The sequence below is a fragment of the Abramis brama genome (assembly GCF_963993115.1).
Source record: "Abramis brama genome assembly, chromosome: 21".
NCBI lineage: Eukaryota > Metazoa > Chordata > Actinopteri > Cypriniformes > Leuciscidae > Abramis > Abramis brama.
In genome coordinates, this window is record NC_139983.1 from 29,579,549 (window position 1) to 29,592,642 (window position 13,094).

General features: G+C 37.5%; 1 protein-coding gene across 1 annotated transcript; it reads left to right on the plus strand.

Moving 5' to 3' along the window:
- The first annotated feature begins 384 nt into the window (after positions 1–384).
- zdhhc22 (zDHHC palmitoyltransferase 22) lies at positions 385–7,505 on the plus strand. Its single transcript, XM_084096953.1, has 3 exons — positions 385–514; positions 1,471–2,028; positions 4,009–7,505. The coding sequence occupies exons 2-3, from the start codon at positions 1,473–1,475 to the stop codon at positions 4,293–4,295; spliced, it is 843 nt and encodes a 280-aa protein (XP_083953079.1). The 5' UTR covers positions 385–514; positions 1,471–1,472; the 3' UTR covers positions 4,296–7,505.
- Positions 7,506–13,094: the final 5,589 nt, after the last annotated feature.

A 13,094-nucleotide genomic window follows, 5' to 3' on the forward strand; every position in this document is an offset into this window, starting at 1 on the left:
ACAACTTGAGGGTGAGTAAATGATGACAGAATTTTCATTTTTGGGTGAACTATCTCTTTAAATAAACGTATCTGTTAAAAAAAAAAATAAGCGTTGGTTTGCACTGCCATCTGCTGGAGAAAGTTGTACGTGCGTGTCGTCCATCCATAATAATGAGTCGACGTGCACATTGTGGAGGAAACTGTATGATTCGGCGGTATACAAAATAGGGATATAAAATCACAAAGCAATATTAAAGAATAAATAAACATACATAACACAAGTGTAGCTATACAGGTTTGTCTGTGAATCTAGTGAAGCTGGATGCTGATGTTGTACCCACACCAACAGGCGGCGGTGCTAAACCACTGAGAGACATTGCGAAGAGATGCGTGCTCAGTGTTACAGAATGATAACTGATTTAGTTTTCTGAATGAATTATATGTGGGTTATCTCCTAGCACGAGGGTGAGGGATGAGCTCGAGCTCCAGTGCTGCTGATCCATCGGCTCCTATTCTGGTCTAACCGGCGTCAGGTAATCGAGCAATATCCTCATCCTGCTCAACAATAAGCGTCTGTTTCAAAGATATATGTGTCGGGCCTCATAGTTCCTTCATCTATTCATTACAAACCCTGTCTAAAACGTTAGTTTGTATAATAATTTAGTATTATTTAGACCTCTAAGAAACATTTACGTTCATTACATTCTTCTCACACGCATTTAGCTTCATGATCACTATTAAAAACATGCTATATGCCTAAAGCCTATATTTACACCCTATAGGATGTAAATGATGTGCTGTGTAACAAATAGTGGTGAGTTTAGTTCCGCTGATATCGAAGCAATATTATGTGTCCGTTCTTTGATATAAAAGCTGATGTGTGCATATTTTTTCCACGTTAATACTTTAGCACAGTTAAATGTGCAGAGACTTTTAAGCAGTCTGTAGATTTATGCTATTTATTGCTTAATAAAAGAAGTATAAACACTGTGGCTGTCAACATTGCTTATTACAAGTCAGACTTAGCAACATGGGCTTAACCAATGGCGTGAGTTTGGGGCGGGGCTATCTGTTTTCCCGACCAATGGAAGACCGGGGAGTTACACGCATCACCTTATAAAATATATTAAAATATAAAAATATATATTTCCAATTATTTATTTTAATTATTTATTTATTATTAATTATTTATTTTATTTCCGTTTTTTTGTCGGCCACACATAAAGACAAGACAAAGTATTTCAGTTCAGTTCGTTTGGACTTGCTTGATAATTGCTGGCACAGTATCTTTGTTTATTAACAGCCAGTCAAAAGTATCTATGTATATATGTAATATCCATGTAATATCTATTTTAAAAAAAAACTGTTCCTGTTCCAAAGTTTACAGTTTCTTTCATTATTATATGGATGAACTACTGATACCAAATCCAAGATGAAATATATGATTTTATCATCTTCAGTTGACTATTTTGTTTTATTAATTTAACAGGTATGTTGTTCAGGATGGTGAAACTCGGACTACTCAACACGATTGCACCTGCATACTTCTACACGGCAACCGTGGTCACGTTCGCCCTCTACTTCCTCCTCTTCATGCCCACTGTATTCCAAAGGCAAGATGTGATGTTAAATCCCACCATGCTGACCCACACTGCCGTCTTTCTATTCTTCATGGGGAACGCGCTGGGTAATTACACAATGACTATCTGGTACCCATCTGAGAGTGCCAACGAAACAGTTATTCCAGTCTGTTCACCCGACTGCCCAGACAGAATTGACGCACACTACCTCCTGAATGGACGCCACTTCTGTAAAGTGTGTAAGAAAGTGATTCTAAAACGGGACCACCACTGCTTTTTCACAGGAAACTGCATTGGGAATAGGAATATGCGCTACTTTATTATGTTCAGCATCTATACGTCCTGCTGTTGTCTCTATTCATTGGTAATTGGGGTGGCGTATCTTACGATGGAGTACTCCATTTCCTTTGAGAACCCACTGACATTCCTCTCTCTTCTGCCACTCTCGACGGGTTACTTCTTCCTGGGTAAGTTTAATGCTGGGTTCAGACTACACGATATTTAATTCACAGTGAAGACTAGCACGATCCGTTTGATGTAGGGTATCGTGGTGATTCATAAGCGACAATGTGTTTTTAGGATGTGAAACTGTCCTACTCGACCCGCTCCGAGCAGGATTTGAACCGTCTCCGGCATGGGAGGCGGGCGCTTACAACGACGCTAAAGACTGTAGTCTCTTGAGGCCAGGGGAGTGAGGTTTACACGCACAACTTACTGGCCTACAACAGTTACAGATGCAAAAATCGATTAGGTGTGTTTGACTTGAAGCACTCAAAAAATGTATTTTTGCCTCTTGTTAAATTTGATGAATTAAAATAAGCTAAAGTAACACGATTGTTTAATATTTTGTCACAACTTAATTTAATTGTGTTCAATCAACCTAATATATTTAAAACTGACATTTACTTAATTAATTTGTGTGAAAACTACATGAATCATTTTTGTTGACAACTAACTGGGCAGTGGATCTGTAGTTCCCAGCATGCTTTGCAAGGGACTGCATTAGGAGGGTAAATTTAGGGATTTAAGTGTTATTTTATGTATTTTTCTGTAAATGGAAAGATGTTGTTAGTTAATGTTAGTGTTTAATATTCAGTTATGTTAGAAACTTAGAGGACTTTCTGTAATGTTTTTGAATTTTGTGGTTACCATTATGCAGAAGAGTGGCGACTGTGTTTAGCTTAGGGCTGTGGACACGAAGTATACACTATACATGCATTAAACCTCTTTCGCAGACCTGCATTAGTAATATTACTCTGTAAAAAGTGGTTTTAATTTAATTGAACACTAGTAGCTTCAATCATTGGAAATAACTGTAGAGTCAAAATAGCTAAAATTATAATGTTGGTGATTTTAGGCTGGGCAAAAATTAAATGTAGTCAACCTGACAAAACTTTATCTAGCAGAAATGACTAAATGAATTTAAGTTCATACAACAAGATTACAATAAATCATTTCAAACAAATTAGATTTTGTTGGAAAAATATAATTCATTTTCGTGGAAAAGTTTTCCTTAATTTAATCAAGTTAGTTCAACAGCTTATTTGTTTGAGTGAGCGGCGCTGCGCAGACCGATCAGTGTATGACATCAAAGTACAGTGAGAACGATTTGAAAACATACGGAGCCGTCTGCTTCTCTGATCGCTCTCATGGTAGTTTGATGTCATACACCAATTGGTCTGAGCAGAACCTCTTCCAGTCGAACACACCTTTTGTTTAATCTCGTATAGTGTGTCAGTGGACGACAACCGACGACACACCTGCAATGCTTCATGACAGAAATACTAGCATGTTTTCATTTTTTTCGATCCTCCATGACGTAAAGTTGACCAATAGGAGCACAGAAGCTCTTCCGTACACAGCTCTCAAACATGGCGAAACGAGAGAGAGAGAGAGAGAGAGAGAGAGAGAGAGAGAGAGAGAGAGAGAGAGAGAGAGAGAGAGACAATGGTATTGGTGCTGCTAGCTAGGTGGAATTATGTAATGGAGAAAAGGTTCGTCGAGCTATGGAAACAATACTCCAGCCTTTATGATGTTTCCTCGAGGGATTACCATGACAGAGTGAAAAAATAAATGCTGGCAAACAATAGTGGAGGCATTTCGCAACCCGGTAAACACTGGAATTAGCATTAAGCTAACACACCGCTTTTGTAGTTTGTTTACGTTCTTGTTTCCGGAAGTCAGTCGCTAGTTCTGCCTTCTCAATGACATCACGCACGTCGTTAAAAGACGCCAAACGATGATTGGTCGGAATCATTGTAGTCTGACATGTTTCTTGTCCACACCACGACAAGAATTTAGGAGTCACAATCGCATAATCTGACACAGTGACTATCGTAACAGACAAACATATCGTGTAGTCTGAACCTGGCATAATTCAGCCTTGCTTGAGGCTTTCTTGATTTTCGTCAAGGATAAGACAATTTATTTTATTTTATTCTTTTCAGGTTTGATTTCAGGTCTCCAGTTCTTTCTTGTTGTAATGCTGTACATCTGGCTGGGTATCGGACTAGTGAGCGCCGGCTTCTGTTGTCAACAGCTTCTGCTAGTAGCCCGAGGGCAGACCTGGTGTGAGCTGCAAAAAGGGTATTTGTCAGAGAGTCGGGGGACCTGGCGTGCCAACCTGACCGATGTTTTTGGTTCCCGTTGGGCTCTGGGCCTTTTCCTGCCAGTTCAGACTGTTGAGAGCGTACCTGGGAATTGGCAGGTCTACCATGATCACAAACATGACTGAAAACCCTATCAGTTTGTTTATCATAATTTGACCTGTGTGGACCAGATATTATGTGTGATAAGGGCTTCAGTTCATAAGACTTGTATAAGCCTGTGCAACTGATCTACCTTTTTAGTGGATTTCTGTCATCGCCGTGCAAATTAGGAGAACATTATGTCACGAAGATGTGGTAACCCCCATATCTATGTCCATCAGCACTGTCCTGAAACTTAATTTGAGCCCTAGGCAGCAGTGAATAGCGGCGGTAACTTCAGAGAATGAGGCCAGGATTAAAGGATAGATTTACAAAACAACACACACTAGGTAATCAGCACACTGTTACACAAGTGGCCTGCTAAATTGTGGGTGACTTTTAGTTTAGTTAGAATTTGAATTTAATTGGCCACGTGTCACAGGAAATTTAATTATTTAATTTGGATTTAATTAAAACAATTCAAAACAGGTAATGCATTGTGGGAAATGTTCTTCCACCCTGGTCCACGAAAATGTATTAAATATGACAAAATATTATTGTCACAATATATCACAATACAAAAATGCAACAATATGTATCGTGGATAGTGACAATATGTATTGTGTATAGTTCACCCAAAATGAACATTTCTGTGTGAGGAAAAAATTCAAGTTTACAGAGTGTCAGTACTACATTAAACTACTATATATAATGTTGAATATAATGTATAATAATGCAATGGGGAAATATTTGTGGGTCCTGATAATGCCAAATATCTTATGTTACCAGTAAAAAGTGGCCTAAACTATTTTAAATATATCTACTGTAGTCAGTGACAGAGTGCAAGAATATTCATCTAAAATAATTCTGTATTTTCAGCTTCAGAATCATGAATATTTTTATTCTGATGTCACCATTGTCCTGTGCATTGTGTTACCAGCACCAATTCTAAGCCTATAATATTTACACTCACAATGTAATATCAAATTTAGCATTTTAATCAACAGTACATTTTTTGTTAACCTTTTACCATATGTCTTGGAGTATCACAATAATACCGTATTGTGAGTTCAGTATCGAATCATGACATGAGGGTATCGTTACACCCCTACAAAATATAAAAAATAAATACTAAAAATAAACATACCAAGTACACCACCCTTCAAAAGTGGTGCAATACCTTTATTCAGCAAGGATGCATTCAACTCAAAAGTGACAGTAAATACATTTGAAATGTTAAAAATAACTTTTGCTGTTCTTTTGAACTGTATATTCATCAAATAATAGTGAAAAAATATATCATAGTTTCCACAAAAATATTAAGCAGCACAACTATTTTTAACACTGATTTTAAAATTAATTTTAAAATTGTATTAATGTTTTACAATATTAACGTTTTAAGGTATTTTAGATCAAATAAATGCAGCCTTGGTCTTCTTTAAGAGATTTCTTTAAAATAAAAAAAACGAATCTAACTTTTAAACCGTAGTGTACACTCCCATGGTAAAAAAATAATAATAAAAAAAATATATATATATATATAATATAAAAAATATAAAATTTAATACAAAAAGCTTACTACCCAAATTACTGGTAAGAAAATGATCAAGAATTAAGTAAAAGCACTCCTTTAAAGCCAGTGCTGTCTCAGAAAACCATCAAAGGCAGAATGATGCTTTTGGCACATTATGGGAAGTTTGATTCAGATTTGGTTCTGCAGAGTTATGTGGAGTTATGATGAATCACGATAAAACAAGAGTTGCATGAAGATGCACCAGAGCGGCGTCTTTGTAGATCCGGTGAGAAATATAATAATAAATGCATCTCTACAGTAAAGCATGGAGGAAGAGTTGTCTTTTTAGCTGTTGGTATTGTCGAGCTGCTTCACTGTGAAAAGTCAATGAAAGCTTTGGAATATAAGAGAATATTACAGAATGGCTTCCCACAATTGAAAAGTTGTTATCTAAAGAGGAATGATCAGATGTTATTTTTTAACAAGACCACGCTCCTGCCCACACTGCAGAAGAAGAAGTGGCTTAAGAACAAGTCCATCAGGCTCATGTTTTGGCCAGGTCCGAGTCCAGATTTGAAACCTATAGGGAATATTTGGTCTCATATTAAACTTGGGAGACATTTTCAACTACTCATGAACTGTTTGAAGCTATTAACACTGAGTGTAACAACACTGACTCTTCTTCCTGTAAAACACCTTCACATGGCTTAAACATTTAAAGAAAACAAAGGGAAATGCTATCCTGTACTAAATTACTTTATCTATCTACATTATTTGTGCAATTCTTGCTAATTTCCACACCAGTGATTTGTGGTTAAAATGGTAAAATGTGCATTTTAATTCCACTTCCATTCAAGATTTGAATTTCTGCATCTTGTTTGCTACCTCAACTAAATTCAATTCAAACTCATTTGAGATACTGAACTGGAATGTGTCCATTTCTGAATTGAGCACACACCGATTTAGCGGTGTGCGATATCACGATTTTAGATTGTGAATGATTAAAATGTCTCCACAATCTGCTTTTGTTGGGAAATTGTAGTATGGTGCTACAGTGCACAGTCTATCAGTTGCAGTTCTGGCACCTTTGTACAAATATTGTGTACATTCACATCAAATGTTAAACACGCAAGGTTAGGGTTACGCTCACATGACATTGCAGTTTTTCACCATCGCGAAAGTTTATTATTTGCATGCATTTTAAAGTCTTGCCTGTTCTGACATAAGCTTTTCTGAGCACATAAATCCAAAGTGCACGCAAGTTTTCTTTCCTGTCTTTTTGTGCTTAACCTGTCCAATACATACAAGGTTTACATAAACACAGTTGTTTATATCTTAAGTGAATGCAAACTGTTTGTATGCGAGTCAGTATATTATGATTATGCATGTATTTCATTATCTGTGCATTAGGTCATAAAGTGACAGCAGCCTAATAAACCTACTGCCGTCTGTCATTAGTGTTAATCAAAAAACTAAATACAAAGAGAAAATCACTCACTGCTCTTGACTGAATAACTTCAGTAGCTTTAAGAATCAGTGTATATTTAATTCACAGTGAAGTCTATGTAGTGTTTTATTTTTACATTTGTTTAATAATTTTTTGAATGCTACTGTTACAGTAAATGCACCTACTGTAGCTGAAACTAGTAATGCACTATTTATTTGTATATTATATTCAATTTGTCCTATTATTTGTAATTTTCATCTCTGTTCTTATTTTTAATAACAAAAATAAAATAATAATAATAAGATATTGGTTGTATCGGCCACCCATACTTTGGTCTAAATGGTCTGTTATTCTTTATATATATATATATATATATATATATATATATATATATATATATATATATATATATATATATATATATACTCACCTAAAGGATTATTAGGAACACCTGTTCAATTTCTCATTAATGCAATTATCTAATCAACCAATCACATGGCAGTTGCTTCAATGCATTTAGGGGTGTGGTCCTGGTCAAGACAATCTCCTGAACTCCAAACTGAATGTCAGAATGGGAAAGAAAGGTGATTTAAGCAATTTTTAGCGTGGCATGGTTGTTGGTGCCAGACGGGCCGGTCTGAGTATTTCACAATCTGCTCAGTTACTGGGATTTTCACGCACAACCATTTCTAGGGTTTACAAAGAATGGTGTGAAAAGGGAAAAACATCCAGTATGCGGCAGTCCTGTGGGCGAAAATGCCTTGTTGATGCTAGAGGTCAGAGGAGAATGGGCCGACTGATTCAAGCTGATAGAAGAGCAACTTTGACTGAAATAACCACTCGTTACAACTGAGGTATGCAGCAAAGCATTTGTGAAGCCACAACACGCACAACCTTGAGGCGGATGGGCTACAACAGCAGAAGACCCCACCGGGTACCACTCATCTCCACTACAAATAGGAAAAAGAGGCTACAATTTGCACGAGCTCACCAAAATTGGACAGTTGAAGACTGGAAAAATGTTGCCTGGTCTGATGAGTCTCGATTTCTGTTGAGACATTCAGATGGTAGAGTCAGAATTTGTCGTAAACAGAATGAGAACATGGATCCATCATGCCTTGTTACCACTGTGCAGGCTGGTGGTGGTGGTGTAATGGTGTGGGGGATGTTTTCTTGGCACACTTTAGGCCCCTTAGTGCCAATTGGGCATCGTTTAAGTGCCACGGCCTACCTGAGCATTGTTTCTGACCATGTCCATCCCTTTATGACCACCATGTACCCATCCTCTGATGGCTACTTCCAGCAGGATAATGCACCATGTCACAAAGCTCGAATCATTTCAAATTGGTTTCTTGAACATGACAATGAGTTCACTGTACTAAAATGGCCCCCACAGTCACCAGATCTCAACCCAATAGAGCATCTTTGGGATGTGGTGGAACGGGAGCTTCGTGCCCTGGATGTGCATCCCACAAATCTTCATCAATTGCAAGATGCTATCCTATCAATATGGGCCAACATTTCTAAAGAATGCTTTCAGCACCTTGTTGAATCAATGCCACGTAGAATTAAGGCAGTTCTGAAGGCGAAAGGGGGTCAAACACAGTATTAGTATGGTGTTCCTAATAATCCTTTAGGTGAGTGTGTATATATATATATATATATATATATATATATACCTTGTAAGGCTAAAAAAAAAATATAGGGAAATTAGTTTGGATGAACTGCTCAGTGTCTTGCAAAATAGTCTTCAAAACCAACATGAAAAAGAATCGTGATAAGATTGTGGATCGTGATCCTGCCTGAAGAAAGGAATTTGTTAGAAAGAGAATTATAAAAACTAACAAATCATTTTGAGTTTGGTGCTATATTAAAATGTTATTTACATTTCCCCTAGACAACGGATTAGCTAAAAAAAAAATTTGTGGTGATTTACAGCAAGCAATAGTTGTGTGTGTATTTTTTGCTGTGTTCCCTTATTCAACACGGTCAAAGTAATTAGTAATAATGCTGTTCTGTAACTGAAACCCTCTTATAAAACAGCAATCCACTATTAAGTTTCATGTCAGTGTTTAAATTATCATAAGTGCACGCTTGCGAGTGCTTCGCTCTCAATCCTGTTTGATGTTTTGAAACATGGTCTTCAACATCTTTTGGCTGTTGAATTGAGAATCATATCTTATCAAAACAACCTAACCCTTCACGTCTATCTAGACCGGATTAGTTGTCTATGTTTGACTTAGTTGTTCAGAAACAGGAGTTTGTTTCCATTGCCAATTGCACTATCAATGCTAAGATGATAATTTTTATAAATATATATATATATATATATACAGTATATATATATATATATATATATATATATATATATATATATTCATTTTTCTACCACCTACTTAGCAGTTATACTCTTGTGAATTAATGCATCTGTATTTGATGCATGGAAAATATGGAATACAATAATGAACCTACATTTTCTGTGATTTATTTATTTCTAATTAGGTTATTCCTAAGGTGATATATTAAGGTCTGGGCAGGCAAACAATCAGTTCTCATAATCAATGTGTTCATAAAAACTTGGGTTGCTCCCGGTCACCAGTGGTGAGAATTTACCAACAGTGGTCCGAGGAGGAACAAACCACAAACTGGTGACGGGGTGTTGGGTGCCAAGGTCTCATCTATGCATGAGGGCAACAAAGGCTATATGTGTAGTCCAAGCCAACAAAAGGGTTTACTGTGGCACAAGTCACAAAATTTGAATGATGGCAATGGGAGGAATATGTCACAACACAGTGCATTAGGGCGCTTTCGCTTTTAGGAGCAATCGAACTCGGGTACGGAACAGGCAGTCGAACTAAGTGTGAAAGCACCCTTAAACTCTGCTAGCCGCAGATCAAACAGAGTGCGTATGAAGACCCCTGTCCACCGTCAAAAGCACCTACAATGGGTACACAAGCTTCGGAACTGGACCTTGGAGCAATGGAAGAAGGTTGTCCCGTTTTCTTTTACATCAAGTGGACAGCTAACATCTTGGTGCCAGATCCTACAGGACATCTTCAGGGTCTTGTAGAGTCCATGCCTCGGCAGGTCAGGGCTGTTTTGGCAGCAAGCGGAGGACCAATATCATATTAGCAGGTGGTCATGTTTTGGCTCACAAATTGATTACTTACAAATTGTAGTTGGTTACTGATTCCAAATTACACGACAAAAATTGTAGTTAGTATTGTAATCCATCACATTACACAATTACGGTAATATAATGCGACTACTTTTTGATTACTTTTAACCTAACTTGTTTATCACATTGATTTGAATAGGATAATCCTAATCCTAAAATCTCAGGGGTACTTCAGGTCTACTTTAGGTCAAAAAAAGTTGGGGAATCCCTGCATTGCATGTAAATATGAAATTACATGAATTTGTATATTTTAATGTGTTTGAATGACAAAAACCTTCCAAAGACATTAATGCATGGTTAAATGTGTTCGTCAGGAGTTTGTTAGATATGCAATGTTGAGAAAACACTTCTTAAGTGAAATGATTTCTGTACATCCAGTGATCAAATGCTGTGTGGGTCTCAGTTTTTAGTGACAGGCACATGAGTAGTAGCTGGTCTGAATGCGCAATTCCACAAACCTGGAAGAACCTCTCAACGTATAAGCACTAGGCTTTTCTAGAAAGAAAAATGTAAGAGATATAAAAGAAGTAGTAGGGAGAATCAATAAATTATGAATAATTTACTGCCATTGTGAGAATAATGTAATCATGTAATCAATAAAAAAGTAACTATTACAGCTGATTATGAGTATTTTAAATTTATGATTTCATTTTTTTAACTTTAGTTAGTTTGTAATGTTGCTGTTTGAGCATAAACAACATCTGCAAAGATACAACGTTAAAAGTTCAATGCAAATAGAGATATTTTCTTTTAAAGTAATTGCTTTTTAAGGACTACAACAAACGTCTGGTAGGGACTACATCACGCTTCTTCACAAACCCTAAAATTTACATCAACCCCGCCCCCGGTGAGGCCATGTTGGGCTGCTTTAGAGAAGAGGAAGAGGAGTTGTGGCTGTTTTTTACACTCCGGAAAAAGTTTGTCCTAAACCTGATGAACTTGAAGAACTTGACGAGAAAGGTTCAATTTATTTTTAACACTGTTCCTGAACATTATAACCTCAACGTTTGTCTGTGCACATTTTACGGAGAACAGCTTCCAGAAGAGAGTACAATGCAGGCTATACGCACAAAAGCTTCTCCTGAAAGACGTAACATTCCCATTTTGTCGGGACAATCTGTTGTTTATGGATCACAACTTGTAAGTATGTCTTATTCATTGTAGTTGTGTTTTCTATTAACAGTTCCCATTATAAGCTTTATGTAGTTACTACAGTAGGATAGCTATGATGTAATTGAAGGGCAATGCTTTGGCTCCGCTAGCCTGCTAACTAACATTGATGTGGTGTTTACTTTAGCTTTTGTAAGCTCTTGCTTTCGTAAGACTGTTTTCTGACAAATATGATTAAATGGTGGATAACATCGTATCTATAAGAAAATTACAACAACAAAAAAACATACCACTCTGAAACGTCCTTTGAAATCCGTGATTGCAAAGTCTGTGCTTGAAATCCATTCAGCACAATCCTCTTGTTCGTTAACATTGTCAGGGTCTGAATCGGGCTCGAAATGGTTTAAAATTGATGCCATCGTTAATATATATGGCTAGCCTGGAAATCCAGACCTAAATCTAAAAGATTAATGGTCTGGTGTCGACTAATGAAAATCGGCCAGCTCGAGGGGCGGCACCAAGCATGCATTTGAAAATCTCACTGCATGCAATTGGATAACACTACGACCAATCACAACAATAAACCCCATATGCTTAGCCTACCAGCAGAGCTAACTGGTAGATTAGACTCTTACCGTATCCGGTCGGCAAAACAGCAAAAACGTCCTTCTTGCAAAGGAACGATTCGAGCGGCGTCTTCTGTTCCTCTTTTAGATAAAAAGCCACATCTAACTCGTTCATTGTAGCGGTTAAAGCCGTTTCAAACAACTGGTATTCATCCAGAGCCATCTTGCAATGTTTACTAATGACTTCGACGTCACAGCGCTGTCGTCATCTGTTTAGCTCGTCTCTGGCCCGCCTATATCAGATAATCCGATGTGATTGGTGCAGCTCAGATCGAGGGGCATATTTAATGAGCATCATTACTCGACACCAGAGTAACTCGCTGAGCAAATTCAACTTGTGCTCTCGCGAGAACTCTGGATTACCAGGGTAATATATGGCTGCATCTGAAAACTGATAAATGCTGCCTTCGGAGGACATATTCCAAGGTTGGAAGGCATCAAGGCATGTCCGAATGCAATGTTAGTTTCACTTCCTGTCTCCTGAGATACCTCCATCTGATCGATTTATGAAGGCAGAATAGATGTATGTATCCTTCACTGCCTTTGATATCCCACAATCCTTTGCTTTCTGTGACAGATGAGCTAGAAAAATAAATATGGCGTCAGTTTGTGTGTAAATGTACATTTTTGATCAACGTTTTCCACTTATGTAATTTTTAGCGAGAATTTACTATTGTAGTCATTAAATATTCACTTAGTTTTCACCAAAGCTTGATCTATTTTGGTGTAGATCATATAAAACTGTTACGCTGCCTCAGAAGTCTGTCCGAAATCAGTTTCGAGACGTACCTTCATGCGCAAACTCTGCCTGCAAAGTCATTGCCTGAAAGGGCAGCGGGGCAACAAGTCAGCTGGCTAAGTTTTCATCTGAGTAGAGCTTGTGGTTATGAAGGGGTGTGACAAGCGCTGCCAATCACAACACATTGGTCAGCTAACCAATCACAGTGCATTTCATATTTCGGAAGGAGGGGC